The sequence below is a fragment of the Tupaia chinensis genome, unplaced genomic scaffold (genome assembly GCF_000334495.1).
Source record: "Tupaia chinensis unplaced genomic scaffold, TupChi_1.0 Scaffold139833_1, whole genome shotgun sequence".
Lineage (NCBI taxonomy): Eukaryota > Metazoa > Chordata > Mammalia > Scandentia > Tupaiidae > Tupaia > Tupaia belangeri.
In genome coordinates, this window is record NW_006199712.1 from 3,943,020 (window position 1) to 3,956,576 (window position 13,557).

Here is a 13,557-nt window from a genome sequence, read left to right on the forward strand (position 1 = left end):
GACCCGCAGTTGACTACATGGGAGTCCAGCGACAAAGCCATTACGCCAACTGCTGGTCCCACCCTCATTTGTTTTTTAAACAGCATGCTAGATATGATTCCACCTTTCCTTTCTGGGCATGCATTAGTCACTTGGTCTGTTAAATAAAATATAAATGCCTACGAGGTCAGAAACTCAAGGATTAAGAACTAGGCTGTAAGGTCATTATTTGAACATAGGTCGAATGTTCCATGCTGGCCACTACCCCAGGTGCCATTTTTAAAAATAATTATTTATTTAATTTATTTATTACTACTTTTTCAATTTGACCAGAGACAGGGAGAGAGAGAGAGAGGGAAAGTGAGAAAGTAAGCCGCCAGGTCTAGGACTCAAACTGTGGTCGGCCATGGGGGAGTCCAGCACTTTAACCACCACACCACCTGCCAGCCCTCCCAGGTGTTATATTAATGTTGCTTTGAGTTTAAAAAAGACTCATAGTCTCAGAAGCCGTTGAACTCTGAAAGTATTGCTGTTTTAAATCAAAGCTTGCCAGTTCTACTTTTTATTCTTAGATTTTTATGACTCCTGGGGCCAGCAGGTGGCCTAGTGGTTACGTTGTTGGACTCCTGCACGGACCAAGTCCTGGACCTAGCGGCTTGAAACTCAGGCCACGCGCATGTATATACATGCCCAAGGTCCCAGGAAGAGAATGGAGGAGAAGGGATTGTGGCATGGCCATCTCCCCGGGGGGTGATTTCTCACTTTCCCTCTCATTATCTCTGTCTGTCTCTCTGGCATGCCATGTGCAGTATGGCAAAAACCTCTAAAAAGGTGGGGAGGGGGGATTTTGTAACTTTTTTTAAAAATGATGTTTTAGTCTTCTTCCTCCCCTGAGATCATCTGCTCACCAGTTAACGATTTTCTGTGTTCTCCATTTCCTAACTTGGTATTTCTCATTTGCCAGGTACCAAGAAACAAAATGGCTAAATGTGTTAAAATTTTATCTGAAATGAAAATGATTAGTCTCTGAATGAAGACTGCGAGGCTGTCTACAGGTTGACTATCTCTTATCCAAAATGTTTGGTACCACAGTATTTTGGATTTTAGATACTTTTGGATTCTGAAATAATTATTTCTAGTTATCTTGGGGACTGGAAATGCAACCCAAGTCTAAGCACAGACTTTATTTATTTTTTCATATACACCATGTACACATATCCTGAAGGTAATCATATATAATATTTCCGTATTGCAGCATTTTGACTATGACCCATCACATGAGGCCAGGTATAGAATTTTCCACTGGCTAGGACCAGCAGGTGGTGCGGTGGTTAGGGTGCTGGACATTCCCACATGGCCAACCTCAGTTAGAGTCCCAGACCTGGTGGCTTGCTTTCTCACTTTCCTTCTTTCTCTCTTTCTCTCTCTGGCCAAATTAAAATAAATAAGTGAATAAATACAAAGTAAATAATTATTTAAAAAAAAAAAAGAGGAACCAGCAGTTAGCATAATGGCTATGTCACTGGACTCCCACATAGTCAACTGCGGTTTGAGTCCCAGACCCAGTGGCTCAAACTCAACACCGGACACATGTGCGTGCGTGCCCAAGATCCCGAGAGGAGAATGGAGGAGAAGGGATTGCGGCGTGGCCATCCCCCCAGGGGGTGATTTCTCGCTTTCTGTCTCTCTGTCTCTCTCTGTCTGGCGAGCGAACGCGCCCTATAGCAAAAACCTCCCCCCCCCCCCCAAAAAAAAAAAGAATTTCCCACTGACCACTTGTGGTGGCATTTTGGTTCTCAGAAGGTTTTGGATTTGGGGATATTTCATATTTTAGATTTTCAGATTCAGGATGCTCAACTTATATAAAGAATGTGTTTTAGGGACCAGCAGTTAGCGTAGTGGCTATGTCACTGGACTCCCATGTAGTTGACCACAGTTCGCCTCCCGGATGAGGTGGCTTAAACTCACGCCGGGTGCGTGTGCGTGCGTGCCCAAGATCCCTAGAGGAGAATGGAGGAGAAGGGATTGCAGCATGGCCATCCTCCCTGAGGGGTGATTTCTCGCTTTCTGTCTCTCTGTCACTCTCTGTCTGTCTGGCAAGCGCACACGTCCTATGGCAAAAACCTCTCAAAAAAAAGAAAAAAAGTTATTTAATTCTATTTGTCATTGTTATTTTTTAAATTTGACCAGAGAGGGAAAAGGAAAGGGAGAAAGCAAGCTGTCAGGTCTGGGACTTGAACTGGGATCAGCCATGTGAGAATCCAGCGCTTTTAACCTCCGCACCACCTGCTGGTTCCAGGCCCAGTTGTTTTAATGCGGTGTTTCTGTGGATCCCTCAGGTCCATAAATATATTTACTTTTTCCTGGCATAGCACCTGCTGTTGAAAAATCTGATGTCTTTTCTTCTGAACGTCATTTAGACATAAACAGTCTAGATCCGCTCCACCCTCTGGTTTGGAACAGCCAGCTGATACTGCACGGGGCAGAGCTCTTCGCTCAGCTGTGCTCTCAAGGAGGCCTGCTGCGCTCGCCAGTGAGCTCGCCCATGGTGTCGTTGGCATACCGTGCTCTGGTGTCTCATAGATGGAGCCACGTAGAGTACTGGTTTTCTGATCACAGAGACACCCTAGCCTCTGTCTGTCACGATTTGTGTTCTGGGATTCTCGGAGATACCTTGTCATCTACTTTCACTGTAAACACTGACAGTTGGTTTTTGGTTTTGGTATCTATTTGCTCTGTTTTTTTTTTTTTAATTATTTTATTTAACTTTATTTATTTGTTTATTTTAATTTGACCAGGGTAAGAATACAAGGGAGAGGGAAAGTGAGGAAGTAAGTCACCAGGTCCAGGACTTGAACTGTGGTTGGCCATATGGGAGTCCAGTGCCCTTAACCACCACACCACTTGCCGGCCCCTAGTTGCTCTGTTTTTAATGTGTAGTGAGTACACCCACCCATTGCAGTACACCACTACAGCTGTGTAGTGAGTACACCCACCCATTGTAGTACACCACTACAGCTGTGTAGTGAGTACACACACCCATTGTAGTACACCACTACAGCTGCGTAGTAGTACACCCATTCAGGGTTCTGTAGGCAAGTCAAACGCAGCATCATTGCTGTCCTAGAGAAATGTAATGCTCGCCACATGGAATTTTGAATTTTCTCAAAATCAATTTTAAAAGTAAAAGTATAAAAAAACACATGAAATTCATTTTCATATTATCTTTAATTTAGCCAAACTATTACATTTTCATGTGCAGTTAATGTGAAAGTTAATTGAGGTATTTTGCGTTCATTTCTCATGCTCAGCCTCTCAAGGGTAGTGTATTTGAAACTTAGTTACATTTCAGTTCAGACTTCCCACCTCTCAAGTGCGGTGTAGCCACACGTGAGTGGCACCTAGGGTATTGGACACTGCAGATTAAGAGGTTCACTCATAAGAGGGACTCATACGCATTCCCTCGCTGCTCTTCTTAAGTAAGTAACTCTGCTTCCAGGGATCGTTTTACCATTTGCCTCCCATACCTCCAAATCAGTCAGTTCTATTTTATCTTTGGGGAAAAAAAAAGAATTAATCTTTGTTTATTTTTATTTGACCAGAGAGAGACAGAGAGAGAGAGAGACAGAGAGAGAGAGAGCCAGCCAGCCACCAGGTCTGGGACTCAAACCAGTCAGGCATGTGGGAATCCAACGCCCCAACCCCCACCCACGTGTTGGCCCTGGCGATAACCAGGCTTGGTGCTCACCTTATTATAGTAAAGCTCTCTGTCCTCAAATGCCTGCTTCGTATCCCTGTCCTCTCTCCCCACCCCAGGCTCATGGAGGAAAAGGGTGTTGCCTTGCTCCCGTTCCCAAAGCACCTCTTAGCATACAGGTGGTGCTCTGTTCGTAGACGTAAACCACAGAGAATCTCATCACTGAGTACCAAAGTTTATGGTTTGGCAGTAACAGAAGTTAAAGTGATTAAAGGCTTAGATCCAATATTTAAACAATTTTAAGTGCATGTGTGTGCATGAGAGAGAGAGGGGAGAGAGAAAGAGAGAGGAGAGGAGAGAGAGGAGAGAGAGGAGCACCCTTGGCAGGGTCTCACATGCTATTGTTCTCTTTCTCTGGCTCTCCAGTTCAGCAGAACTTGGGGCGTGCTCCCACATACCCGGGGCATGCTCCCACATACCTGGGGCATGACAAGCCAGCCTGGGATCGGAACTGGCTTCCAGCACTGTCGTTTGGTTTGCTCTTGTCTGCCGCACTGGGCTGAGCCATGACCCCATATTATTAATAATACCAGTGACCTCCAACTAAAACTTAAGTAGACACATGAAATTGAGACTGATGATGCTTTTAGTTTCAGGGGAAATAGAACAATATACACTGAGTTAAAAAGGTAAGTATTGGTTAGTATGGAAGCTCTGCAAGGGCAGGGTTGTCTCCTTTTCCCACTGGTTTATTGCCAGGGTCCGTAGCAGTCCCTGGCATGTATAACTGACCGATAAATGTTAGACGAGTGATGTGCATCGACTAGCACTCTAACTTCATCCTTTATTAGTCTCTTAAGGCAAGTATTCAATTTAGAAAAAACATTGAAATGTTTAAAATTTTACCACTGGAAACAAAAATTAAATTATTCTCCTCTTGAGTTATCTTACAGAGGTATACAAAGTTTTACTCTAGTAAGTATAATGGAATATAAAATTTTTTTTTCTCTTCTAGTAAACGAAGCAAAAAAGGAGATAAGAACGGAAAAGGCTTGAGACATTTTTCGATGAAAGTGTGTGAGAAAGTTCAGCGAAAAGGTACAACGTCCTATAATGAGGTAGCCGATGAGCTGGTGTCAGAGTTCACCAATTCGAATAACCATCTGGCAGCCGATTCGGTAGGTGGGCCGCGGGCTTGGCATGGTGATGCTCCGCTGTGCTGCGGGCCGCTCCCGGGGTTTTCAGTGTCCTGGGTCTGAAGAATCAGATAGTCTAGGGAACCCTTAGCTCCTCCTTTCCTCGAGGGTTTCATGTTGTATGTTGGGAGATTTGTGTTTTGGTTTGAAAAGATTTTTTTTTTTTTTGAGAGGTTTTTGCTATAGGGTACATGTGCTCACCAAAAAGACAGAGAGACAGAAAGTGAGAAATCACCCCCCAGGGGGGATAGCCACGCCACAATCCCTTCTCCTCTTGGGATCTTGGGCACACGCACATGCACCCGGCGTGAGTTTAAGCCACTGGGTCCAGAACTCGAACCACAGTTGACTACATGAGAGTCCCGTTGACATAGCCATTATCCCAACTGCTGGTCCCTGGAAACAATTTTTTATTATTTATTTAAACACAAATAAAATTTGTTAAATGTAGTTTTGAGAGTCACCAGAGGAATTTACTTTTTTTTTTTTTTTTTTGAGAGGTTTTTGCTATAGGGTGCATGCGCTCGCCAGACAGACAGAGAGAGACAGAGAGACAGAAAGCGAGAAATCACCCCCCAGGGGGGCTGGCCACGCCGCAATCCCTTCTCCTCCATTCTCCTCTCGGGATCTTGGACTCCCTCGTGGCCAACTGGAGTTGGAGTTCTGAAGCTGGCAGCTTGGAACTCATGCCAGGCGTGTGTGCTTGTATGCCCAAAATCCCAAGAGGAGAATGAAGGAGAAGGGATTATGGCATGCCATTGCACATATAGGGTGATTTCTCACTTTCTCCGTCTCTCCGGTGAGTACACATGCCCTATAGCGAATACTTTTTTTTCTTTTTTTGAGATATTTTTGCTATAGGGCATATGTGCTCACCAGAGAGACAGAAAGGAACAGAGAGACAGAAAGCAAGAAATCAACCCCCAGGGGGGATGGCCACGGCGCAGTCCCTTCTCCTCCATTCTCCTCTCTGGATCTGGGGCATACATGCACACGTGCCCGGCGGGAGTTTAAGCCAATGAGTCCGGGACTCGAACCGCGGTCGACTACATAGGAGTCCAGCGACATAGCCATCATGCTAACTGCTGGTCCCACTGGGTGAAGAATTCTTTTAGCACTAACTTTTAGCATTAACTTTATTTATTTAATTTAAACAGAGTGGGGGTCGAGGGGAGAGAAAGTGAAGATATTATTATAATGTTAATTTAGATACTAATAGAATGTGATCCTATCTTAACCCTTAGCATTTATCGCTCAATAAAAATATCTTTTAGCAGGCTTATGATCAGAAGAACATTAGGCGAAGAGTTTATGATGCGTTGAATGTACTAATGGCCATGAACATAATTTCAAAGGAGAAAAAAGAAATCAAGTGGATTGGCCTGCCCACGAACTCTGCCCAGGAATGTCAGAATCTGGAGGTACGTGGGATCTTGACGTGATGTGGTTTTTTACTGTTCTTAGAGATCTTTATTGTATCCTCGTTTCAGTCTTTGAGTAGTCTGCTAATACGTTTATAGTGAAGCATGTAATAGAACTGATAGCTTCTTCGATGGATCGGGTGCAGTTTGGACCCGAGTGGACCGGTCGGCTGGCTGTTTCCTGTGTCGGTGGTGCTGGGCCTCATGTAGCTCTGACCGTCAGACTCCGCCATGACACTAGAGTCGGCAGCAACAGAATGGTATTTTGTCTTTACAGAATGGGAAGAACAGAAAGCGTTCATGAATTTGGGAACAACATGTCCAAGACACATTTTTTTTAAAAACTGTTTTGTATCTTTTTTTTTTTTTTTTTTTTGAGAGATTTTCACTGTAGGGCGCGTGCACTCGCCAGACAGACAGAGAGAGACATAGAGACAGAAAGCGAGAAATCACCCCCCAGGGGGGATGGTCACGCCGCAATCCCTTCTCCTCCATTCTCCTCTCGGGATCTTGGGCACGCACGCACACGCGCCCGGCGTGAGTTTTAAGCCACCAGGTCCGGGACACGAACCGCAGTCGACTACGTGGGAGTCCAGCGACATAGCCATTACGCTAACTGCTGGTTCCAAAACTGTTTTGTATCCTTTTTTTGGGGAGAGGTTTTTTGCTATAGGGCACGTGCGCTCGCCAGACAGACAGAGAGAGACATAGAGACAGAAAGCGAGAAATCACCCCCCAGGGGGGATGGTCACGCCGCAATCCCTTCTCCTCCATTCTCCTCTCGGGATCTTGGGCACGCACGCACACGCGCCCGGCGTGAGTTTTAAGCCACCAGGTCCGGGACACGAACCGCAGTCGACTACGTGGGAGTCCAGCGACATAGCCATTACGCTAACTGCTGGTCCCTTGTATCTTTTTTTTTTTTTAAGAATTATTTTTATTAACTTTATTTATTTAATTTGAACAGAGTGGGGGTCGAGGGGAGAGAAAGTGAGATAGCAAGCTGCCAGGTCCAGGACTTGAACACGGTCGACCATGTGGGACTCTAGCATCCTTGATCACCATGCCACCTGCCGGCCCCTCCAAAAAACATTTTCAGTTTGGTTAACGATAAGTAGAAAATATTTCCTAAATAGCATGTTCCTGACATACTGATTCTAAATTGGTTTCGCATAATTTCACTAAACTAGCCATGAATAGAGTCAGCTGAAGCTAAATGTGGCTTTTTGAGATAATTAACGTTGATTTCATGTTTTCACAGTCCCTTCTGCACTCCACAAATAATGAATTATTAATTATTGTGTACTTGTGGATGGGGGGAGAAGCCATTACAGAGGAATCGAACTGGGACCAGGGCCTCATGGGAGCCAGATCCCACTTTGCCAACTGCAGTTTGAATCCTGACACCAGAAGCTCGAAAAATACTCTAGGCACGAGTGTGTGCTGCCCTAAATCCTGTCAGGAAGGAGAAATGGAGGCAAAGGGATTGCGAAATGATAGGGCCCCACAGTAGGGGGTGCTTCCTCCCTCCCCTTCTCTCTCTCTGTCTCTTTCTGGTGAGCACACATCCCCTCTGGCAAATTAAAAAATAAAAGTGTTATTCTAATGCTAGAGTGGAATTTGCCCTCTTTTTCTCATTTTTATTCCTTCTAATAAAGTAGAATTTGGGACCAGCAGTTGATGTGGTAGTTAAGGTGCTAGATCCTACGTGGCCAATTCTGTGGTTCAAGTCCCAGACCCAGTGGCTTGAAATACCTGCTGAGCACGTGTACATGCGTGCCCAAAATACCAAGAGGAGAAGGGATTCCAGCATGGCCATTCCTCCTAGAGGGCAATGTCTCACTTTCTCTCTCTGTCTCCCCCTCTCTCTGTCTCTAGTGAATGCATCACCCCATATCAAAAGCTAAAAAAACAAAACAAAAAGGTGGGATTTGGACATCGTTTTAATGACCTGTAGTAAGCAAAGCCCTGTTAGCATCTCCTAGGTATTTAACCACAAGTTATGCAAGACAAATCTCTGACTCCAAGGAGCTGTTATTCTAACTGGGGAGAGGGAAGATGTAAAAGAATGATCAAACATGGGACCAGCAGTTAGCGTAATGGCTATGTCTCTGGACTCCCACGGAGTCGACCGTGGTTCGCGTCCCGGACCCAGTGGCTTAAAACTAACGCTGGGCGCGTGTGCGGGCGTGCCCAAGATCCCGAGAGGAGAATGGAGGAGAAGGGATTGTGGCGTGGCCATCCCCCCTGGGGGGTGATTTCTCGCTTTCTGTCTCTCTGTTTCTCTCTGACTGTCTGGCAAGCGCACGCGCCCTATAGCAAAAACCTCTCCAAAAAAAAAAAAAAAAAAGAATTATCAAACGTGATTGCTTCTGTGAAGGAAGGGTATGTAGATTGTCCGAATAGAGGGAGAAGGGAGGGCTCTACCACGGAAAGAAGCCCTGAGCTCAGCCCTAGGGGCGCACTGGGAGTTTGCTAGGTGCATAAAGGCCGGGCGGGCGTTCCAGGGAGAGGCAGCACAGAGGCTAAGGTGGGCAGGAGTAAGCATGCCCGGAGCCGGGTGTGCCAGGGCGTGGGCAGGCGTGGAGAGGGGCGGGTTTCTAAGTGGCGAGCAGTGGGGAGCTAATGATTAGTTAGAAAGGCCCGGGTGGGGGGCGGGAGAACCTGTGTTAAGGGATCATTCTGCTGGTGGTCAGAAGTGGAATTAGCAGGTGGATGGAAAAGGGAATGAGTCAGGGAGGGGGGCTGGAGATGGTCCGAGTTACGGCCGTGAGATTGGAGAGAGGGTTTTTTGGTTCTGCTTTCTTTACTACATTAGCAGGCTTACTCCTTACTCGCCTGCCCCCGGGAAATGGTCACTCCACCATCCCTCCTCCTCCCTCTCCCTCCGTGTGGGATTTTGGACATGCAAGCACACACACCACTCTATTTCTCAAGCTGCCAGGTCCAGGGCTCAAACCCTGAGGTTTTCCACCTGGAATTCAGGCCCAGTAACCACCACACCACCAGCTAGCTGGCCGGAGAGGTGTTCGGAGGTAGGACCAGTGCAGCCTGGTTGAATGTAGGGCGTCAGGGGCGGTCAGTTCACGGGCTGCCGGAATTTCAGATACTGGGAGAAACATCCTTTCAAATGCAGAAGGCCAGACAGGTTTTACAATGAATCTCACTGCAGTCGTGCATGTGGACTTCCACAGCCCATGTCGTGGACGGCGTAGCCCCCTGTGCAGCTGGGCTGTGGACGTGGCCTGTTAGAGTCTACGGGCCCACCCTGGTATGTGCGCCTGTCACCACCTAAACGTCCTTGCGTGGTGCGGGACTAAGTGTGGCAGTGCTTAGAGGGCCGTGAGCTGAGACTCATGCTGACTGAAGCAGGTGGGGAGGGGACAGGTAAGGAATGGACTTTTGGAACAGGCAAGAAAAATGTCTTATTTGCTGTGTCAAACACAGTTACAACAATATAAGGATGTTAATTGACTTTTACTTGTGATTCTAAAATCAGGCAACAACACCTCCTTGTTCAAAACAGAGTGAGTATTCCTCTGTGGCCTGGGGTTAAGGCAGCCACATCCCACATGGCTGACCGCCCAGTTCTAGTCCTGGACCTGGCAGCTTGAGAAACACTCTGAGTGCGTGTGTGTGCGCGCCTGAAGTCCCAGGAGGGCTTCCAGAGTGACCATCCCCCAGGTGGAAGTGCTTTATCTTCTCTCTCTCCTCCTCTCCTCTCTCTTTCTCTTTCTCTCTCTGTGTCTCTGTCTCTCTGGCAAGTGCATGCATCCTCTATAGTGGGGGGGGGGAGGAAGGAAAAAAGAACAAGTATTCCAGTGAGCTGAGCCTAGGAGTTTGGCTGTATAGGCTGAAGGGCTGAAGAAAGCAGCCACAGCAGACAAAAAAGTGGATTGGTCAGTTCAGTTACTTTCCTTGTAAAGGTGAGAGGTGGGGACCAGCAGGTGCCATGGTGGTTAAGGTGCTGGACACTCCCACATGGCTGACCATGGTTCGAGTCCTGGACCTGGTGGCTTGCTTTCTCACTTTCTCTCTCTCTCTCTGTGTGTCTCTCTCTGGTCAAATTAAAATGAAATGAACGAATAAAAGTAAATAAATAATTTTAAAAAAATAAAGGTGAGAGGGACCCCCTTATCAGGCCAGTTTCCGCTGGGGGATGTAGCGGTTGTCTCTCTGTTGATTTCCTGAAGGCCAGGTAAACAGCTTAGTTTTAGTGTGATGGCGGGAGTGTCAACCTGAGTGACTCCAGTTGGTTGGTCTGTTGTGCCTCATGTAGAAGCTCTGTCCAGACCTGTGGCCTCATGAGTGTTAACAGCTGTGATTGACTTTACTAAGGAAATTCAACCCTCATCTGCCTGTTTTCTAGGTAGTTGTAAGAGTGAGGAAAGGAGCTGGCAGGTAGTGTGGTGGTTAAGCCACTGGACTTCCACATGGTGGACCACAGTTCAAGTCCCAGACCTGGTGGATTGCTCTCTCACTTTCCCTCTATTTCTCTCTGCTCATATTTTTAAAAATAATAATGGTGGTGAGGCCACCAGGTGGCATGGTGGTTAAGGCAGCTGGACTCCCACATGTCTGACCATGGCTCCAGTCCTGGACCTGGCAGCTTGCTTCCTCACTTTCCTTCTCTTTCTCTCTGTCTCTCTTTCAGGTCAGCTTCAATCAATCAATCAATAAGTAAAATAATGACAATGAACACAATTAAATAAAATAATTCTTTAAAAAAATAATGGTGAATAAAAAATTAAAATAATTCTTTAAAAATAAAAAGAGGAAATATAGCAGTTGTTCGAATTTAGGAAATGTACCTAAAAGCATCTTTTTACAAGTAGGAATTTTGTATATTGAATATGTGAGATATCTGTGTTAGCAGTTCTGCTCATTTGAGAGTCTGCTAAACGTAAACAAGATCTCGCCTCATTCTTGGAGGGGTAATTTAGCACAGTAATTAATAATAAGGTCTCTGGAGCCAGATGGCACAGGTTCAAGTCCTGACTCCTGCTGTTCATTAACTGTGTGACCTTGGGTAGTTACGTAATCCTGCTGTGTCTCCGCTTCCTCATGTGCAGAATGGAAACAGCAACATTTACCTCGTAAGTTTTTTATGAAGATGAATTTAGATAATGTGTCTAGATGCTTGGTCGAGTGCTGGCCTACAGAGTAAGTGTCATCTAAGTGGTGCTGTTACTTTGATAAGAACTTTAGTAATTGCAACCAATACTGCATACTAAATATTCAGTATGTGGAGGGATGTCATTTTGGGTGACAGTTGCCACAATTCGCTGTCACGCCTGCTTGCCCCTCCCTCAAAGAGTGGTTTAGCCTTTATTCATGTCAGTGGTTAAAATGGGTTGAGTTTCTCTTAATGACAATCCTGGGTATCAGGACCAGCTGATGGCATAATGGTTATGTCACCGAACTCCCCACATAGTCACTTGTGGTTTGAGTCCTGGACACGGAGGCTTAAAACTCACGCTGGGTGCTTGTGCGTGAGTGCCCGAGATCCTGAGAAGAGAATGGAAGAAAAGGGATTGTGGTATGGCCATCTGCCTGGGGGCTGAGTTCTCTATTTCTGTCTCTCTGTCTCTCTCCCCGCATGGAGCATATGCACCCTGTAGTAGAAACTATTCCCCCCCAAAAAAATTATTGGTATTTCAGAATGGGGATCTGAAGGTGAATGAGATGGGGTTTTTCTTGTTTGTTTGTTTGTTTTTTGGAGAGGTTTTTGCTATAGGACATGTGCACTCACTAGAAAGAGAGACAGAGAGACAGAAAGTGAGAAATCACCCCCCGGGGGGATGGCCATGCTACAATCCCTTCTCCTCCATTCTCCTCTCGGGATCTTGGGTGGGCACACACGCACACGTGCCCGACATGAGTTTATGCCACCAGGTCTGGGACTCAAAACTGCGGTCGACTCCACGGGAGTCCAGCGACATAGCGATTGCTCCAACTGCTGGTCCCCGTGGGTGATATTTTATATCTTACATACATTGATGTTACTCTGTGACTTCTGTTTTAAAGATAGAAAAGCAGAGGCGGATAGAACGGATAAAGCAGAAGCGGGCCCAGCTGCAAGAGCTCCTCCTGCAGGTGAGAAGCCGGGGTGTCTGCCATCGCCTTCCTGCCTCCGGTCGGTGTGTCTTCTGTTTGTGGTCCCCTGGTGTAGTGTCTGGTGGCACACGGGCTGCCTCCCCACGTCCTGGCTCATCGCCATCCACAGGTGCTGCCTTTAGGATGGCTCCGTCCCTCCCCACCAGCATCCTGGCCCCGGGACAGCTGCCCTGTGTGGGACATGTATTAGGCCACAGTTGGACAGCTCTCCTGACGCTGAGCAGTAAACTGTAGAAAGTCTTTTTATGTTTATCTTAACCCTAATTGGAATAGCAAACAGAAAGGGTATGTTCCATTTTAGATGCTTAAATATGATCAGATCCACCTATAATACAAGAGATTACAAAAAGGCTCGTGGGAAATGGGAATTATAAACAAAAACCTATGCATGGACTTAAAATTTTTTGCAGCAAAATGAATTTGTACTTTGATTCCATTTTTCCATGAACGTTTCAAAGGTTTCAGCTTATCAATACATGACAGAATGGGGGCCGGCAGATGGCGTGGTGGTTGAGGGTGCTGGACTCCCACATGGCTGACCATGGTTCGAGTCCTGGATCTGGAGGCTTGCTTTCTCACTTTCCCTCTCTTTCTTACTCTGTCCCTGTCTGGTCAAATGAAAAACAAATAAAGTTAAAATAAAATCATTGTTTAAAACATTATCTATTTAAAAATAAATAAAATAAAAATAAATGACAGAATGGCATGAAATGGTTTGATAAGTTTATACAAATACCAAACCTTAAAATGCATTTTTGTTTAAGGAAAATAAATTTTATACTTTAATAAGGATCCCTATCTCGATACTTTTTTGGATAATTGCTTAGAATTTGGATGATTTTTTTTTTTAAAGGATAATAGAGGTCTTCTATAAAATCATGTAAGGTGAAAGCACAGAGCACATAGACCCTTTTCCTTCTCTCTTCTATTTCTGGGGATAGCGTTTGGCGTAAAAATTACTTGGAGCAGGAAGTGCAGTCGCTCCATTTCGGTCTAATCAGACGAACTTCCTAAGTGGGCTGGGGAGCCTTCTTGCTCTGCTCGTCTCTGCGCACTGTCTCCGTGGGAACCCTTTACACCTGATCATAAAGTCCGCTTCCGTTTCCACAAGCCCACTCGTTTTTGGTGTATTTCACTTTTCAGAAAT

General features: G+C 45.9%; 1 protein-coding gene across 10 annotated transcripts in view; it reads left to right on the forward strand.

Annotated features, from left to right (window-relative positions):
* TFDP2 (transcription factor Dp-2) overlaps positions 1–13,557 on the forward strand; it is a 185,289-nt gene that overhangs the window by 150,820 nt on the left and 20,912 nt on the right. For 9 of the 10 annotated variants that reach the window (XM_006162311.3, XM_006162312.3, XM_027765888.1 and 6 more), the window contains 3 exons: positions 4,692–4,854; positions 6,147–6,293; positions 12,321–12,389. In XM_006162311.3, the coding sequence (XP_006162373.1) occupies positions 4,692–4,854; positions 6,147–6,293; positions 12,321–12,389 (379 nt within the window). The remainder of the gene's footprint in view (positions 1–4,691; positions 4,855–6,146; positions 6,294–12,320; positions 12,390–13,557) is intronic. The other variant, XM_006162309.3, reaches the window with a different exon arrangement.